The 20468-nt window shown below is 36.8% G+C and overlaps 1 protein-coding gene across 1 annotated transcript in view; it reads right to left on the reverse strand.

The window, feature by feature from the left end:
- The window catches only part of USP33 (ubiquitin specific peptidase 33), a 66973-nt gene that overhangs the window by 5951 nt on the left and 40554 nt on the right, over positions 1 to 20468 (reverse strand). The window contains exons 11-21 of the mRNA XM_070405413.1: positions 19056 to 19202; positions 15760 to 15881; positions 14412 to 14584; positions 14215 to 14309; positions 13550 to 13583; positions 10390 to 10435; positions 9789 to 9969; positions 9036 to 9162; positions 7649 to 7818; positions 5971 to 6052; positions 4868 to 4976 (exon numbers count right to left, since the gene is read on the reverse strand). Of these exons, the coding sequence (XP_070261514.1) occupies positions 4868 to 4976; positions 5971 to 6052; positions 7649 to 7818; positions 9036 to 9162; positions 9789 to 9969; positions 10390 to 10435; positions 13550 to 13583; positions 14215 to 14309; positions 14412 to 14584; positions 15760 to 15881; positions 19056 to 19202 (1286 nt within the window). The remainder of the gene's footprint in view (positions 1 to 4867; positions 4977 to 5970; positions 6053 to 7648; positions 7819 to 9035; positions 9163 to 9788; positions 9970 to 10389; positions 10436 to 13549; positions 13584 to 14214; positions 14310 to 14411; positions 14585 to 15759; positions 15882 to 19055; positions 19203 to 20468) is intronic.

A 20468-nucleotide genomic window follows, 5' to 3' on the forward strand; every position in this document is an offset into this window, starting at 1 on the left:
GAAGTTCTTCCACTGCAGACATAGCTGATTCTCACAGCCAATTGGCCTGGAGGTCAATTCCTCCCAGTGATACCTACAACAATCAAGGCTTAACTACAACAAGACTGAGCACAAAGCCCACAGAGGGGTGCACCAAGAGTATCCACCTCAGGTAATTGGGTAGCTGAGCCACTGGGCCCTATAGGACACCTAACACAGAAAGCCACTGTATCAACACAGGGAAGCATAAAAAATGTGGAGACAAAGAAACAGGTCACAAATGACAGAAATGGAGGAAAGCAAACTACTGGATATAGAGTTCAAAACCACACTTCTAAGGTTTTTCAAGAATTTTCTAGAAACCACCGATAAATTTAGTGAGACTCTCAAGAAATGTAGTGAGACCCTCGAGGTTATGATAAAGGACCAACTAGAAATTAAGCATACACTGACTGAAATAAAGGATATTATACAGACACCCAACAGCAGACCAGAGGAGCCCAAGAATCAAGTCAAAGATTTGAAATACGAAAAAGCAAAAATCACCCAACCGGAAAAACAAAAAGAAAAAAGAATCCAAAAATATGAAGACAGTGTAAGGAGCCTCTGGGACAACTTCAAGCGTACCAACATCTGAATTATGGGGGTGCCAGAAGAGGAGAGAGAGCAAGATACTGAAAACCTATTTGAAGAAATAATGACAGAAAACTTCCCCTACCTGGTGAAAGAAATAGACTTACAAGTCCAGGAAGCACAGAGAACCCCAAACAAAAGGAATCCAAAGAGGACCACACCAAGTCACATCATAATTAAAATGCCAAGAGCAGCCGAGGCCGGTTTGGCTCAGTGGATAGAGCGTCGGCCTGCGGACTGAGGGGTCCCGGGTTCGATTCCGGTCAAGGGCATGTGCCTGGGTTGCGGGCACATCCCCGGTGGGAGATGTGCAGGAGGCAGCTGGTCGATGTTCCTCTCTCATCGATGTTTCTGGCTCTCTGTCTCTCTCCCTTCCTCTCTGTAAAAAATCAATAAAATATATTTAAAAATAATAATAATAATAAAAAAATAAATAAAATGCCAAGAGCAAAAGACAAAGAGAGAATCTTAAAAGCAGCAAGAGAAAAACAATCAGTTACCTACAAGGGCGTACCCATACGACTGTCAGCTGATTTCTCAACAGAAACTCTGCAGGCCAGAAGGGAGTGGCAAGAAATATTCAAAGTGATGAATAGCAAGGACCTACAACCTAGATTACTTTACCCAGGAAAGCTATCATTCAGAATTGAAGGTCAGATAAAGAGGTTCACAGACAAGAACAAGCTAAAGGAGTTCATCACCACCAAACCAGTATTATATGAAATGCTGAAAGGTATCCTTTAAGAAGAGGAAGAAGAAAAAGGTAAAGATACAAATTATGAACAACAAATACACATCTATCAACAAGTGAATCTAAAAATCAAGTGAATAAATAATCTGATGAACAGAATAAACTGGTGAATATAATAGAATCAGGGGCATAGAAAGGGAGTGAACTAACTATTCTCGGGGGGGGGGGAAGGGGTGTGGGGTGTGGGAAGAGACTGGACAAAAATGGTACACCTATGGATGAGTACAGTGGGTGGAGGGAGTAAGGGCAGAGAGTGGGGTGGGAACCAGGTGGAGGGGAGCTATGGGGGGAAAAAAGAGGAACAACTGTAATAATCTGAACAATAAAGATTTTAATAAAAAAATAAAAAAAAGAAAGAAAACAAATAAACAAACAAACAAAAAAACCCTACACTGCCCCCAAAGATCCTTATAATCAATTGTCCAGAAGTACCTCCATGATCTGGCCCCATAATTTGACTTCAGCTTCTAATACTCTCTTCCTCACTTATTCACTGTGGTCACATGGACCTTTGTTATTCCCAGAACCAAGCAGACAACATTCCTACCACTCAAAGCTTTTACATGAATATCCCTTCCTTTTGCAAATATCTAAATATCTCCCTCACCTCCTACAAGTCTTTGCTTAAATGTCACCTTTTCGATGAGGCCTATCTTTATCATCCTATTTATAATTGCACCTCACTCTACCCCTCATCACTGTACTCCTGATCTCTCTTATCCTTTTAGGTATTTTCTATTTCCATAGAACTCATCACCTTTTTTTTTTTTTTTTAAATATATTTTATTGATTTTTCACAGAGAGGAAGGGAGAGGTATAGAGAGTTAGAAACTTGATGAGAGAGAAACATCGACCAGCTGCCTCCTACACACCCCCTACTGGGGATGTGCCCGCAACCAAGGTACAGGCCCTTGACCGGAATCGAACCTGGGACCCTTCAGTCCGCAGGCCGACGCTCTATCTACTGAGCCAAACTGGTTAGGGCTCATCACCTTTTAATATATAATGTACTACTTATTTATTAAATGTAAGTTCTTTGCGGTCAAGGATCTTTCTGGAACATGAAGTGCCTGCTTCCATAGAACAACGAAAGGCAATGAAAAATGTGGCTGTCCCTGATGGTTAACAAAGAAATCAAAGCATGTTTGTCTCAAGGTATAACATTAAAGTTAGGATTTTCTGTGATGTACAACTTATCCCTACAGAACTGAGATTTCTGAAATGTAATGTCAGACTAATTCTGCCAGACAAATCTATTTAATTCATAGCATTACCAGGTTTGGACACTTTCACGACTTTGTCTCTGGCATTAGGATGTTTCTTCCTTAGGTGTCCAGGTGGGGACATTTGAATTTTAGTTAAGTACAATCACTCCATTAATTAATTAACTAATTAATTAATTTTTAAATGATTTTTTTCAAAGACTGGCTTTATTTATTTATTTGTTTTTATTTCTCACCAGAGAATATTTTTCCATTGATTTTTAGAGAGAGTAGGGTGGGGGGAGAGAGAGAGAGAGAGAGAGAAACATCAATGTGAGAGAGACACATGGATTGGCTGCCTCCTGCAACCGAGGTATGTGCCCTGGACCAGAATCGAAGCCAGGACACTTTAGTCTGCAAGCCAACACTCTATCCACTGAAGAAACTGGTTAGGGCCACTCCATTAATTTAAAAGCATTTGTTTACCTCCAGTCCTGAGAAATTTCTCTAAAATGTTGCTCTAAAAGTAGTTCCTGCTCAATATTCCCTCCTAAAATTCCTATTAAAAAAAACATTGGATTCTATATCAATACAACATGTGGAAACTTTTGTTTTCCATCTGTTTATCCTTGTACTCCATCTTAGGAGAAACCCTTTGCTAGATCTTTCAGGACACCAATTCGCTCTCCAGCAGTATTTATTCTGCCATTCAATCAAACTGTCTATAGAGTTTTGTTTTCAGGATACAGCATCCTTATGTATCTCCCTGAGGATCAATTATTTATTTTAGCCCTAGCCAGTTTAGCTCAGTGCATAGAATGTGGACCTGCACATTGAAGGGTTCCAGATTCAATTCTAGTCAAGGGCACATACCTCAGTTGAAGGCTTGATCCCCAGCCCTGGTCGGGGAGTGTGCAGGAGGCAACCAATCAATGTGCCTCTCTCACATTAATGTTTCTCTCTCTCTCTGTCTCGCTCCTTCTTTCCACTCTCTCTCTCTAAAAAAAAAAAAAAAAAAGGAAAAATATCCTCAAATGAGAACAAAGAAAATTTTATTTTATGCATAATTTAGAAAATCATAATTCTTTCTAGGTATAACAAGCTATCTAAGAGAATGCCCTCTCTAACTGACCCAAGTGTCCACATTCACTGCTCTATCCAAGCAGACACCGTTATGTTTGCTGCCTTATATGGTGCAGGGAGAGAATGTTGAAGTCCTTATTTATTTTATTTTTTTTTAAATATGGTGATTTTTAAGGTAACAGCTATTTATTTATTTATTTTTTTACATTTTATTGATTTTTTACAGAGAGGAAGGGAGAGAGATAGTTAGAAACATCGATGAGAGAGAGACATCGATCAGCTGCCTCCAGCACACCTCCTACTGGGGATGTGCCCGCAACCAAGGTACATGCCCTTGACCGGAATTGAACCCGGGACCCTTCAGTCCGCAGGCCAACGCTTTATCCACTGAGCCAAACCGGTCAGGGTGAAGTCCTTATTTGTATCTGCCACTTCCAAGCCTAAAGCCTATGTGGTCATTTCATGTGGCCTTTGGTTTACTTCTTCAATTTGATCCTATCTGCTTTTATAATTTTTCAGAAACTCCACTTAACCTCCAGTCCATCAAAGGCACTTATTTTTGTACTCGTGTTATTTTTTATGCCAACACATTGTTTAAAAAAGGGGGGGGGGGTGTAATAAGATGAATTTGGACCATAAGTGAAAAGCTGGAGCTGTGTTATTGACAGCAGCATTTTGAGGAGACTTACTTCTTATAACCTAGATAAATGGAACTGGACTAGTCCTGGTCCACAAAACCTGGCTGTTCAGCTCTCCCTGATGATTCTGTGACCAGACTTTCTGTTGCTTACAATCAGGGAACACATCATACTAAACTCACTTTGTGGAAACTAGGTATATTTTATAAGTATAGAGAGTCCCACAAAATAGTATTATATTTCACAAAGGGATGGAAGTAGAGAATGCGGTCTGGGAAAATAGTTACAGAAAAACACTAACTTAAGGAAATCTATAATTTACGACCTCAACAAGGAGATTTCTTACCAGTGCCAATCCATAAAACAAAATTCATTACCAATCCATGAAAACAAAAACCCACAAAAAGAGAACTTAACTCACTACATTGTTGTGACTTGCACTGTTAAATAATCAGAGCACTTAAAATCTATTGCAACTTTCATCCAATCATTTCATTAACATAATACAATTCTGTTAATTGTCAGTTCTTTATCTTTACCCTAAAGCATATTTTTAATTTGAAAAGTACCACTTTATTTACCCGAATAAAAATTTCCAATTCAGTTTTTCTTCTTTTTTCAATTTTCTCTGCCTCAATTTGGCAAGTGTGACAAATGTACAGATGGTTGACAGCTGGTCCTCCTCCATACCTAAAGCATAAAAATTTTGTAATTATGACAATCTTGAAAAAAGCTGATGCTCTAGCAAATTTGTCTCCAATTTTTAGTCAATGGTTAAGTACCTAGTAAACAAATCCTCACAGGAAAATTCTCAGTCATATTTAAACTAATGTAAAAATCAAATAATCCTAATGGTTTGACGTTATGTTTATCAGGGTCAATGATTATATCAGTTTATTAACTAATAACCTGCTTTACCTGTATTTTAACTTTCCCTTATAATTACTTCTGCTACAAAAATATGTTTGAAGCCACAACAAAACCAAGTAAAAGAGGTAGTTTTCAAAATTAGCATACAACATATAAATCTTACTTATATAGCCATAGTTTTCATCAACTTTTAATCAGAAAGAGGCTTCCCCTGACCTCTCAACTAAGAATTTATGGAATAAATTATTTTCAATATTTCACTAAGGAAAACATAATAAGGAAATTACAGGTGAATGCTTTAAAATAAAATTTAAAACTTTAAAATTTAAGAGTTATATATCACAGAATACTTTTATAGATTCAGATAACCAGCACGTAAGAATTAGAATTAATTATCTAGGCTATAAAATCTAGTGACTCGCCGAACCGGTTTGGCTCAGTGGATAGAGCGTCGGCCTGTGGACTCAAGGGTCCCGGGTTCGATTCCGGTCAAGGGCATGTACCCTGGTTGCGGGCACATCCCCAGTGGGGGGCGTGCAGGAGGCAGCTGATCGATCTTCTCATCAGTGTTTCTAACTCTCTGTCCCTCTCCCTTCTTCTCTGTAAAAAATCAATAAAATATATTAAAAAAATAAAATAAAATAAAATAAAATAAAATCTAGTGACTCACACTCTGAATAAATGAAGGAAAAAGGGAATATTCTACCTAAGCAACATAAAACACAAAAAGCGTATATAAAATAATCCAATTTTAATGAGTTCCACAACAAACTGATTTTTGCGATACCATATTGTTTGATTTAAAAAAACAAACCTGCTATATAGGTTATCCCAAATGTTCTGAGGCAGCATCAAAACCAGGTCTTCAATATAACTAGCTTTTCGTGGAGGAATACCTAAAAAAATATTTACATGGGTCTATTTCATTCTTAAATTGCTTTATATTACTCTCAAAGGTTAAACTCATTTTTTAACTGATTAATCATTGGCATTTTTCAATCATTATTCTTGAAACCCCTCCAAAAAAGTTAAAAATTAGTAAGTATAAGCATTTTTGGTGATTATGCTCCTAGAGCTAATTGTATTTCTTGAAATAGAGAAATATCAGTCAACCAAGATCTTCAAGTATTTAAGCTACGTATACTTTACTAAGCCTTGATTATGTTTTGGGGGGAAATCAAAGATAAATAAGAAATAATCTTTCCTTCATGGAGCTTACAAGGTAGCAGAAAAAAAATGAGGCACTTATAGAAATCAATGTAATAAAAGCCAGGCACAGACAAATGGCATGAAAGATTCACAGGGAGATTTAGAACAGAAGGAGCCTTATGTTAGTAGTTCAAGTTTGAAAATGAGACAAAAATTCACATAATGATATATTTTCAAGGTTTAGGTTTCTAAATCCAATACAGGATATCCCTACTATCTCTTCATTTCACTGAAAAAATAATTAATGAGAATATCAATTCTTCAATCATGAAATATAATCAAGGTGCCACACTAAAGTGTCATTTTTCATGGGAACAAACATTAACATAGCCAATCACAAAGGCATAAATTATATTTAGCAAATAACTATAAGAGGTTTTTTGTTAAATTTTAAGTACATTTTTATACTCAGGAGAAGAGAGAGCCTTTCATTTAGACAAAAGGGATAGGAGCCACAGATACAGTTGGTAGCTGGGTGCCTCCTGGGTGAGAAAAATTATCTATATATATAAAAACGTAAGCAACCATTACGAACAAACTACCAGAACGACCAGTCGCTATGATGCGCACTGACCACCAGGGGGCAGACGCTCAATGCAGGATCTGCCCCCTGGTGGTCAGTGCACTCCCACAGCCAACCTCCAGCAATTTCCCCTGCCCCGCCGGCAGGCCCCGATTGCCTGATCGGGGCCAAGCCCTGGGCTGGAATGGGGAATTGGGGGTGGGTGGCTGGGAGTGGGTGGCGGCGGACATGGCCCCTTTCCCAGGGGGTCCGAGGGTCGGCTCCCTCCTGGGGCCAGTGGCCAACCTCCCATGATCCCTCCCCCCACCTCTGTCCCTACTCCCCTGCTGGCAGGCCCCGATCGGCCCTGATCACTGGCCAAGCCTAGGGACCCCACCCGTGCACGAATTTCATGCACTGGGCCTCTAGTGTGTAATATAAGCGATCACTGTGTATCTTAACTGGTTGTTAATGTATCTGTCTCTACTATGAAATCAAGAGCTTTGAGAACAGAAGTAGTGTCTTTGCTATTCTCAGGTTCTAGCACAGGGTTTGGAACAGGTACTCAATACTTATCTGTTCTATGAAGAAGCTACAGATTGCCTATAATTAGAAGAAAAAGCCCAATTTCTGAAACCATAGTGAATGAAACACATTTAAGTTGGACTGCAGATGGGAAAATCAGAAATAAATGGAAGAAGAAAATTCCTGGGTCTTTCCTAATATGTCAATTATTTAACAGTAAATTCTTACCACTACTTTCCATTACAGAATTTCTTACCTCCATGAATACAGAGAAAATCATTATTTGAAATAGGGCCAGGTTCAGTAAAGGTCTTAAATTTATTTAGCCACTGTCGAGAAATATAAAACTGAAGGAGACTTGGTTCCATTATGTTCAACAAATTTGATATCCTTCGTCTCTCTTTTTGTGCCTCTTCACTGCTCTTCCTATTAAGAACAATGATTCTTTAAATTCAATGTGCATTTTATTCCATTAGACTAGTAAGTGAATCTTTTCTCTTCATTACTAAACTTTACACATTAATACTGTGAATCTTATTGGCTCTTGGGAATTATTCAAGAGAAATATACTGTCTATCAACCTCCAACACTACATTATACAACTCTAGGGGCAATACTGTATCTTAACTACTGGTAACCACATAAACGTTTATTAACAAATGTTTGTTAATAAAATCAATCTAAATAGTTATTCTGTTTGCTGTTTCAGTAGCTAGCATTTACTTTTATAAAATTGATATTTTTTAGTATAAGATTTATTGTTATAGTAATATCTTATTCGCTATTTCAGAAGAAAATTTTGTACTTAATTCCTACCATCAAGTGCCTAATTATTTTTATTAAAACCAATATTCCTAAAAAAAAATACAGTTGACCACTGAACAACACAGGGGATTAAGGCACCCAACACCACCCCCTCCCACTACTGTGCATTCAGAAATCCATGTATAACTTCGGACTTCACAAAAATTTAGTTGTCCCTTGGTACCCACAAAGTATTGATTCCAGCCTCCCTCCTTACCCCCCACCCGCAGATAACAAAATCTGTGAATGCTCAAGTTCCCTACATAAAGTAGCATAACTCTCCCTAACTGGTTTGGCTCAGTGGATAGAGTGTCAGCCTGCAGAATGAAAGGTCCCAGGTTCAATTCCGGTCAAGGGCATGTACCTTGGTTGCGGGCACATCCCCAGTAGGGGGTGTGCAGGAGGCAGCTGATCTATGTTTCTAACTATCCCTCTCCCTTCCTCTCTGTAAAAAATCAGTAAAATATATTTTAAAAAATAAAGAAGCATAGCTCAATGCACAGTCAGCCCTCCACATCCATAACTCCCAACCTCAGATTGAAAAAAATATACTATTGAAAACAATCCATGTATAAGGAGACCCACAAAGTTCAAACCCATGTTGTTCAAGGGTCAACTGTACCTTTCTTTGCCATTCAAATAAATGATTTAACATTTTCTTAAAGGATCATTCTGCATGCAACCTTTCACTTTATTTTACTCAGATACTCAAATGAGAGTAAAACAATTTCTAATTTTTACGCAGCAATCCATTTTGAAAGTCTTAGAAGTCACTGATAACCCCAAAGTGAGATATTTCTTATTTATTAAAGTAGCCTATCTGTGAGTTACTTCCTTACCTATAAAAAAGAACATAAGCTTCTGCATTTTGTACAGTAGATTCTGAAACTTCAGTGACACTCTGATCGTCAAATTCATACCAGAGATTATTTAAATTGTTTCGGCAGTAGGCAATATAGTGTCCACCTGAATTTAAGAGAAAATTTTTTTTAATCATTTCAGTAATACCAATTAATACAAAAATGGAAAACAAACTACTTTTATATTCCAAGTTCTTAGTAGAGACTGAGATACAGCAAGACCTATAATTTTTTCCCAGTATGTATATATCCTCACCACCATCACTTGAGGAAACACAAATAAGGATAGCAAATGTAACCTTAAAAAACCCAGAGTAAAAATGATCACGTTAAAGTACTTATTATTTAATTGTATACAAAATATAGTTTTCCAGTATTTTCAACTTCAGAGTAAAATTATTCAATTTCCTAAATTTTTTGACTTTTTGTTTTATTTTAATCCTCACCCAAGGATATTTTTCCCATTGATTTCTAGAGAGAGTTGAAGGGAGGAATGGGAGGGAGAGGAGAGAAAGAGAGAGAAACATCACATCGATTGGTTGCCTCCCGCCACTGAGCAACCGACCACAGCTTAACATGTTTTTAATAAACAAAATAAAATAAAAATAAATTTTTAAAAATCTACTTTTACAATGTTTTCTTTGGTTCAATCAGGTCTTACTTAAAAGATCAACTCAGATGTTTACTATTTTTAATATAATATAAGAACATATGTCAAGCCTGTATACTTACTACTTGCAGTTCCATGATGACAAATGACTGACAGAAGGTCATAGGTAACAATTTGAGCTGGACTATCTTTAGCAAGAAATGGCTGAAGATCCAGGCCTTCCAGTGGAAATGAAACATGGGTACTGATTTTGGTGGAAAACATCAGTTCATGTCTGAATCTTTTGAGATGGATGCATAAAATCTAAAAGAGAAAGACAACATTAAGATTCTATTGCTTTATATGCTAGATAAAGGAGTCTATTAAATATATGTATTGAATTAAGTGTCAAGGTTAAACATTGTTCTGCAATTATGATAACCTCATTCAGAGGTGTTAAAATGTGGAAATAGTGAAACATGGTACTTACTAAATTTACAGCTACTGGGTTTTCTAATTTTACGCTTTCTACCTGCAAGAGCCTACAATGTCTGGTTAAGCTGTGCTCAACATCGTTTCACTGGTAAGGGCACTTAGTTGCTATGTAACTCAGTATTTTAAAAATGGATACCCCTAATAGGACATAAATAGCAACTGGTCAACAGAAACAGTCTAAAAAAATTTACTACTAATTCATTGTGTTTCTACCAGAAAAAATAAATTGAATTATAATAAAGCCCATACCTCAGGAAACTTTTGTACTTTACAAAACTTTACTCCATTCCTCAACCTAAGGTGAGAAGAGAAAAACAATTAAAATAAACCCATTTCCCATAGGAATGGAAAAAAGCTTTAGTATTTTCAAATATTCAATAAAGTTTTTAGAAAATGCAGAGATAAAAGACCTCAGACTAAAAATGCTCACTAATGAATTATATGCTATACATGAAAAAATATACACTAATAAAACACTGGAGTCCCTTATTGTAAAAAATGATTTAAACTAAGCTATCAGTAATAAAAATGTAGGGAGTTGTGTGATTCTTTGATAAAATTTAATTTTTTGTAAACAAGCAATCAAAACATAAACAAACTCATAGATACAGGGAACAAAATGATGCTTGCCAGATGGGAGGGGAGTTAAGGGGTTGGGTGAAAAAGGTGAAGGGGCCAGTTCTGCTCAATGGTTAGAGTGTCAGCCCTAGGACTGAAGGGTCTCAGGTTTGATTTCAGTCAAGGGCATGTATCTCAGTTGCAAGCTCTATCCCAGCAGGGACACATACAGTAGGGATACAACCAATTGATGTATCTCTCTCACATCAATGTTTCTCCCTCTTTCTCACACTCCCTTCCCCTCTCTCTAAAAATCAATGGAAAAATATCCTTGGGTGAGGATTAAAAAAAAAAAAAGTACAACTAGAAGTTACAAAATAGTCACGGGGATGTAAAGTGTAGCATAGGGAATGTGGTCAATAATATTGTAATAACAATATATGAAATCATACAGATAATGATTTATCAGGGCGATCACTATCTAACCACTAGGCTGTACACCTGAAACTAATATAATATTGAATGTCAACTATAATTTTTTTAAAAAAATTAAATTAATAAATAAAAGTCCTACTATCCATGACCTGCTTACACTTTTATTACCATCCAGCTTATCACCCTAGCTGGTTTGGCTCAGTGGATAGAGCGCTGGCCTGTGGACTGAAGGGTCCCGGGTTCAATTCCAGTCAAGGGCACATGCCCGGGTTGCGGGCTCAATCCCCATTGGGAGCATGCAGGAGGCAGCCGGTCAATGATTCTCTCTCATTATTGATGTTTCTATCTCTCTCTCCCTCTCCCTTCCTCTCTGAAATCAATAAAAATATATTAAACACACATACACACACACATAAAAAATCCAGATTATCAAGTAAAACTGGGTAAAATAAAATCCCAATTTCGCCCTAACCAGTTTGGCTCAGCGGATAGAGCGTCGGCCTGCGGACTGAAGGGCCCCAGGTTTGATTCCGGTCAAGGGCATGTACCTTGGTTGCGGGCACATCCCCAGTAGGAGGTGTGCAGGAGGCAGCTGATCGATGTTTCTCTCTCATTGATGTTTCTAACTCTCTATCCTTCTCCCTTCCTTTCTGTAAAAAATCAATAAAATATATATATTTTTAAAAATCCCAATTTCATGGAATTGGTTGGTCAGGTCAACATATTTATTATACATTTCTTTTTAAAAAAATTAAATTTATTGGGGTAGCACTGGACAATAACGACGTAAGTTTCAAGTGTACAGTTCTATAAAACATCATGTGCTCACCACCCAAAGTCTGGTCTCCTTCTATCACCATATATTTGACCCCTTTTTCCCTCTTCACCCTCCCCACCCCCTGAAGCCCCTTTCCCCTCTGGTAACCACCATACTATTGTCTGTGTCTATAAGTTTGTTTGTTGGTTTTGTTTGCACATTTTTGCTGTTTTGTATACCACATGAGTGAAAAATTATATGGTTCTTGTCCTTTTCCATCTGACTTATTTTGCTTCGCATGATACTCTCAAGACCCATCTATGTGCCACAAATATAACCTTTATTCTTAAAAGTGGAAACAATTTGAGATATAGGCTGATTATTAGTAATAATCTATATTAATATACAATTGACAGATTTCTACCTTGGATTTGGGGGTTGATGCAAGGTTCTTTTCCATCTCCACTAGTATTATCTCGTACTAGTTGGCGAGTTTTTCTCAAACCAGGTTCCCCCCTGTAGGCCAACACCCTCTTCAGCAAGATATGGCTTCAAGGACAAACCAATAATACTTTCCAATTTTCTAGAAGTATAATCTTTTCTAGAAAGTACAAGGCAGCCTTTCATCCTTATTGACCAAATATGCCATTCCTTTTTGTCATGAAGAAGACTAATTGCTGCAGATCAACATTTCTCTGTGATTATTGCCAACAGACAGAAGTTGGTATTATAAATATTCTATATCTTATTAGGAGACCATTATTTTTCTATTACAGAGATTTAAAAAATATTTACCAGTTCACTCTATCTCAAACATATTTGCCTTCAATTCACCAATTACTTTTCTAACTTACCACCAAGAAGCCTTAAAAGCCTGAATTTATTACAACACAGAACAAGGTAACTACTACTAAATATAAAGAAACAAAATCCATCCTGACTGGCATGGCTCCGTGGTTGAGCATCAACCTATGAACCAGGAAGTCATGGTTCAACTCCTGATCAGGGCATATGCCCAAGTTGTGGGCTCGGAGTGCAGGAGGCAGCTGATCAATGATTCTCATTATTGATGTTTCTCTCTCTCTCTCCCTCTCCCTCTCCCTTCCCCTCGGAAATCAATAAAAATATATTTTTTAAAAAAGAAAGAAAATCCATACTTTGTTTAACTGTATTTCTATTCTGCCATCATACAGCAGGTAACATCAAGGTTGGTATAAACCTTCTGAATTTTACGTAGATTTGAAACTGCATAATTTACAGCCACTCTCACTTTTTTGAATTCAGTCTGTTAACATGGTAATCCAGAAGAGAATATTCCTTATTTATGATGACAAAACTTAATATAATGAAAATGTATGTTATATATCTCAATATATCTTTTATAATGTATGTGGAAAGTTTTATGCAAAATTATATACTTATTTTAAATCTCGAAATACACTCTTACATCTTAGATAAGTGTATTAAATTTGTTACATTTTTGCTTCCAATTTGTTTTATAGAACAACCAGCCTCTTTGTTTTTATTAGGACAAAGTTCACTAGCCTTTATTTTTCTAAATAAAGTGGAATTTTAACTCAATTCAAGTAACCACCACCACAACAAAATACCATTTAAAATACAGAACATGTTATTAAAAGCACTAGCAATAAGACTTACTTTTTGCATTTTTCACAACTGTACATATTGTCACCTGAAAATAGAACAAATCTGGTCACTCCTCTCAAATGAAAAGCAAGGTATTTTCTTTTGGTTCTGCAATTCTGTTGAGTCTGCCACATGCTCACCTTGCAGCACAGTAACACAAGGCTCACATTTTTTAGTCTCTGAGCAGGAGTCAGCTCACAATGTATACCTTGCCTAAAGCACCCTGACCTCCCTCTCTTTTCAACCTTGAAAGCCTATCTTAAAGAACATCCTTTCCATTCACCCACTCAACCAAATTTACTGACTGCCCATTACATGACTGCCCACACAAAGTGCTGCACATATAAAAATACTGAAGGATCTTAAATATTATGAAGGGATTCACAGACTAGTCCAGATATATAAGACTGCCATATTGGTTGAATTTTCCCTTTGAATTCCTGAGAAGTTTTAAGACACCTCACATGTCATCTTATCTAGTACTATAGGAACTAGTATAAATTATTTCAAGATATGATTTGTGGTATTTATAGTTATATCACCACGGTAGATAATGGCACTGTGGCAATATGGGCAAGTACTACTTAAGCTCCTTAAAACTTAGCTTTTATAAACATTTTATGTTCAGTCCTACTAGTATTTTAGATTACCCACAACAATTTAGCCATATTTCTTACCTTTTAATTCATCTCTAGCGAAGAAGGCAGCAAGACAATCTTGCAAGGTTACTATTGGACCCCAAAACCAGGTAGGGACACATGAGACAACAAACCTGAAACATTATCAATAGAAAAAAAAAAAGGAAGTGTTCTGCCAGTACAGCAGAAACAGCAGTTTTAACAATCAATCAATTTTTTAAAAAATGCATACATACCTCTTCACATATTCCATGAAAAAAGCTATCCACCCTTGTGGAGCATACGCTTCACCACATGATCCTGCTTTGACTATGGAAGTTGGATGACTCGATGAATGCAGCTTAGCAAGGTCTTCCTTGCCAGGAATTGGCAAGGATAGATCTTGGAAGGTCTCCAGGGTTACAGACACCTAAAATTGTTTTGTGTTTTAAGAATGGGATGAAAATAATCCAGTTCAAACATTTATGAGAACAGATTTTAGACTGCAAAGATCAAATCAAGTTATGATAAACAAAAACATCAAATTGCTTTATTGTAATAACAACAGCAAAACACTTTCTCTGTACCAAGTGCTGTTCTAAATGTAATCTTCACATAAACCTTCTGAGATAACTACTAACATCACATTACTCGAGGACACTGCAGCATAGAGAAGTACCTCACATCCAGTCACTGTAGTGGGAGGTACAAACTCTTATGCACTACTGTATTTACATTTGGAAATGACCTCTTCATAATAGTTTTTAAATGTTGTTTTTTAAAAAGTTGTAAAACCTAGCATGTGATTTTTTAAAAAATAGCTGAAAACATGTCAGGACAAGTCCATTTAAATATTTGGTACCAAATCAGCATACATTAAAATTACCCTATTGGAAGTCCTTAGGTTTTACTTAAGATTTTAACACAATAATTGAAAACTTACTTCTGCATTGTTGTTGTTTTATGGGGGGTTTGGAGGGGAGTGTCATTTTAATTTCAGTAGTTACATTCATTCCTACACTGAAGTAAAACTGCTCTTAAGAAAAGCTCAAAGAAACTCAGGGATTTAGAGGTATTATTAAAGAACTCATGATAATTTTAATATATGTTCTTATATATGAATCTGATACTACCTTTATTGTCTGAGCCCCAATCTTAACAAAGGAAAATATTTACAGGCCATATAACCAAATGCAGAAGATACAATCACAGTTCAGTGCCTGTGAGCAGCAACAGTTTCCCAGCATATTAATTTCATCAGCCTTATGAGAATGTGGGTGCTACCAGTTCTTGCTGCTGAGCAACAAATTACCTTTATATGTGACCAGAGATGAAGAAAAGAGTTAATCTTCCTGTGATTCATGCCTGTCCAATGATGGGTCAAGACTCAATCTTTAAGAACTATGTTGCTATTACTCCCAAAAAACAATTCTATGTCTAGAATCAATTACACTAACGTAAACACAAGAAACACATGTGTAATCAGCAGCAGCTCCTTGCTACTGATGAGGAGTTACAGTAAACTTCTCATACCATTTTGCCAGTTTTTTTTAAAACTAGCATTTGACAAAAAATTCCTGTGTATTATAATTCCTTCATACTCACCCTGTCACAAGTGAGACACTGCACTGAACTAATGATTGTTCCATCAAAAACGTCTGAAATAACACTTCGGTATTTCTTGTGCTGTTTTTTTCTCTTTGGGGATGATGCAGATTGAGCTAGGACTGAGAAATAAGGGTTGAAATATTTTTTTAAAATCAAAGTAGCTCCTTTCTTTAAGCATTTTTCTCTGGAATCTTTAACAATAAAATTTACTATGCTGACGAAATTTGTCAAAATACTATTGAAGAGCCTTGCTTTAAAAAAAGGAGAGAGAAACCAAATGAAATAAGAGGGATTCAGTCTCCCCATCTTGATTTCAATCAGAACAGTTTTGCTTTTACTTGTTTGCTTTTACTCTAAGTAAAGTTATATTTGAAGAAATGATTCTATAATTAAGCTGAGAGTTCTTTATATATTCTCGATACAAGTGCTTTGTCAGTTATGTGATTTGCAAATATTGTTTCTCCACCTTATCTTTTTTTCATTCTCTTAATAGTGTCTTCTGTTGTTTTTTGTTGTTTTTTTTCCTTTATGGATCATGCTTTTGATGTCTTTGTCTAACACAACATCATTAAGGTTTTTTCCTATGTTTTTTCTAAAAGTTTGCTAGTTTTACATTTTATAATACTGGAACTCTCATTCATAGCTGGTAGGAATGCAAATGATACAGCCGCTCTTGAAAACAACTTCATATGACTTAAAGCATAAAACTAACATAAAACCTTATAATCCCACTTCTAGGTGTTTACTCTGGACAAATGAAAACTTATGTTCATAGAGAAACCTATACACAAATGTTTATAGCATTATTCATAATTGCTAAAAACAGGAAGCAATTCAAATGTCGTTCAATGAGTGAATGAATAAAGAGCAGTATAGTTATACAATGAGTAGTAAAAAGCAACTATTCAGACATGCAACGTAACTATTATCTCAAATGCATTATACTGAGTGAAAAAAAATCTATTTCAAAAGACTACATACTGTATGATTCCATTTATATGATATTCTGGAAAAGGCAAAACAATAAGAATAGAGGACAGAGCAACAGAACTAGTGATTAGAAAGGGGTTAGGGGTAGGAGAGTCTGATTACAAGCAGTAGTATAAGGGAATTCTTTGGGATGTTGGAACTGTTCTATATTCTGTTTGTGGTAGTGATAACAAGAATCTATTCATTCGAGGAACCAAGATGGCGGCATAGGTAAACACCGGAGATTGCTGCCGCAAACAACCTCTTCAAAAATACAACTAAAAGACGGAACGGACATCACCCAGAACCACAGGAAAGCTGGCTGAGGAGAGATTCTTCAACTAGAAGGAGAGAGAACAGCATACCGAGGCTCAGAGGAGGCGCAGTGTGGAAAATATAAAGGTGCGGAGGTGCGCGCGCAGAGTGGGCTGGTGGCTGAGTGCGCAGTTGTCGTTTTCAATCAGGAGGGAGTCTCAGACTCTGAGCTCCAGATCCGGGCGAGTCTCTAGGGACTCAAACTCAAACGGGAGAAGCGGGATTGTCTGGCATCAGTCGGAACGTGGTTTCTCTCCGAGGTTTGCAGCAGTGGCTGGGGTTCTGAGAAGCAGAGCCTCTGGGAACGAGACTGAGAGCAGCCATAACTGCTCCCTCCACCCGCCCTGTTGATCCCCTGCGCCCCGCCCCGCCCAAGCCCTGCGCAGAGCCATTTGCCCGATAGCCTCAGGCAAAGGCTAGATTAGCACCTCTCCAGAGAACAGACGTTTTCCCACAGCTGATTCTCACAGCCAGTCGGCCTGGTGGTCAAATCCCTCTAGTATTAACTACAACAATCAAGGCTCAACTAGAACAAGACTGCGCACAAAGACCACTAGGGGGTGCACCAAGAAAGCATAAAAAATGCGGAGACAAAAAAACATGACAGAAATGGAGGATATGGAGCTAAAAAACGCAATTTTGAGGGCTTGCAATAATGTGCTAGAAGCTGCCAATAAACTTGATGAGAGCCTCACGAAAACTAATGAGACTCTCGATGTTGTGATAAAGAACCAACTAGAAATTAAGCATTCACTGACTGAAATAAAGAATATTATACAGACACCCAACAGCAGACCAGAGGAGCGCAAGAATCAAGTCAAAGATTTGAAATGCGAAGAAGCAAAAAACACCCAACCGGAAAAGCAAAATGAAAAAAGAATCCAAAAATACGAAGATAGTGTAAGGAGCCTCTGGGACAGCTTCAAGCGCACTAATATCAGAATTATAGGAGTGCCAGAAGATGAGAGACAGCAAGATATTGAAAACCTATTTGAAGAAATAATAACAGAAAACTTCCCCCACCTGGTGAAAGAAATGGACTTACAGGTCCAAGAAGCGCAGAGAACCCCAAACAAAAGGAATCCAAAGAGGACCACACCAAGACACATCATAATTAAAATGCCAAGAGCAAAAGACAAAGAGAGACTCTTAAAAGCAGCAAGAGAAAGAAACTCAGTTACCTACAAGGGAGTACCCATACGACTGTCAGCTGATTTCTCAACAGAAACGTTGCAGGCCAGAAGGGAATGGCAAGAAATATTCAAAGTGATGAATGCCAAGAACCTACAACCAAGATTACTTTATCCAGCAAAGCTATCATTCAGAATTGAAGGTCAGATAAAGAGCTTCACAGATAAGGAAAAGCTAAAGGAGTTCATCACCACTAAACCAGTATTATATGAAATGCTGAAAGGTATCCTTTAAGAAGAGGAAGAAGAAGAAAAAGGTAAAGATACAAATTATGAACAACAAACATGCATCTATCAACAAGTGAATCTAAGAATCAAGTGAATAAATAATCTGATGTACAGAATGAACTGGTGATTATAATGAATCAGGGACATAGAAAGGGAAGGGACTGACTATTCTTGGGGGGGAAAGGGGAGTGGGAGATGCGGGAAGAGACTGGACAAAAATCGTGCACCTATGGATGAGGACAGTGGGTGGGGAGTAAGGGCGGAGGGGGGGCGGGAACTGGGAGGAGGGGAGTTATGGGGGGGGGAAGGAACAAATATAATCTGAATAAAGATTTAATTTAAAAAAAAAAAAAAGAATCTATTCATGTATTAAGAACTATGTTGCTATTATTCCCAAAATATTATTATTCCCAAAAGGACTCTATACCAAGAGTGAATTCTATTGTATATAAATTTGTGCCACACATACAAAAAAAATTTAAATCATGGTTGTGTAAAATTATGCTGTCAACTTTAAAGGACTGATTAATATTTCATAATTAATACTTTAAATGTTCAAAACAAAGTAGCCTGAGTAACTGAAACATCTACCTCTTTTTTGTGTGGATGCCAATCCTGGCCACAAATTGCCTGATTTTGATTTTGGAGGGCTTGCTGATAAACGTGGATTAACACCTTCATTTGATGGAAGGATCTGTGGTGTAGACAGGTCATTCAAATGGACATCGGTAATATATTCTGTAATATTAAAAATTTGTGTTATAACTTTAAATAGTAAAATTATTCTACCTGTCAAATAATGTTAATTATGTTAAAGGTTTCTTCATTTGAGATTTTGAACACAATTCACATTAATAAATGTAGAGTGAAATACTTGATAGACAAAGTGCTAAGGGAAGTAACAGTGATTTCCTCCCTAGGAATACAATTAATGCTTTTAACACATTACTATTGTAGACATTCAGGAAGTGAACCGTGGAAATATAAAGCCAAAGAGAATCATATTTGTCCTAATTTGTTTTTTAAAAAAAGATATTTGTCAGTTTTTAAAAAAATAGCTTTTAAAACAGTGTTGGGAAAAAAGATTATCTCTCCAAACTAACATAGTAATCAAAATCTAGTAAGAAATTTAGGCATAAAATCATTATAAATTATTTTATTCTTACTGTGATAAAATAAAATTGACCCCTTTGGCAGGAAAGGACCTTTTTTGGAATTAAACTATAAATCAAGAAAAAATAAGCTCCATGAGCACTATGTCAATAGTTGCTGTTGGAGTCTCAATACATAACATGCATTCGAGTAAGAAACTGTGCTCAATAAGTATTTACCTAAGAAAAGAGAATTGTTCCTAAGAGACCCTGAAACAGAACAACTTCAGGGATTTTTCTGAATAATGCAAAATAAATTCCTTGCACATAAGCATTTCTCATTATGTCCAGCATGACTAAAAGCAGACTGCATAAATTTGGAGGGAAAGAAGCGAAGAGACTCACTCCTTTCTGAAAGGAATAAAGCTACTATGATCTAGATCAAGAATTGGCAAATGTTTCCTTAAAAGGGTCAGAGAGTAAGTATTTTAGGTTTTGTGTGCCACATATGGTCTTTGTCACATTTTAAATCATGTCTTTAAAAAAGGTAAAAGCTCATATCCCTATTCTAGGTCACCAATTAGTTACTATGTATAAGAACAGCAATAAAGAATGAGTATGTTCCTTAACCAGACTTTTTACAAGGGCTGGACAACATCTAAGCTAAGTCTTCCAATGTATTAACTATTCAACTTCTAAACATAAGGGCAGTATAATTAAGGAGTCTAATAAGTTTTCCTGACTAGAAGGCATATATGCACTATACAGAGGTGAACCACTTAAGAAGGAATTTTGGGTTCTTTCAAATACCTAAATAAGTTGTATAGTGGTTCTCACTCTTCAGTAATTACAGAATAAATTATTTTTGTTACTTGTCTGCCACTTATTTTTAGATCAGAAAAAATTTGAACCT

Source organism: Myotis yumanensis, unplaced genomic scaffold, assembly GCF_028538775.1.
Source record: "Myotis yumanensis isolate MYYU_CA2020_CCGP unplaced genomic scaffold, mMyoYum1.0.hap1 SCAF_2, whole genome shotgun sequence".
Classification (NCBI taxonomy): Eukaryota; Metazoa; Chordata; class Mammalia; order Chiroptera; family Vespertilionidae; genus Myotis; species Myotis yumanensis.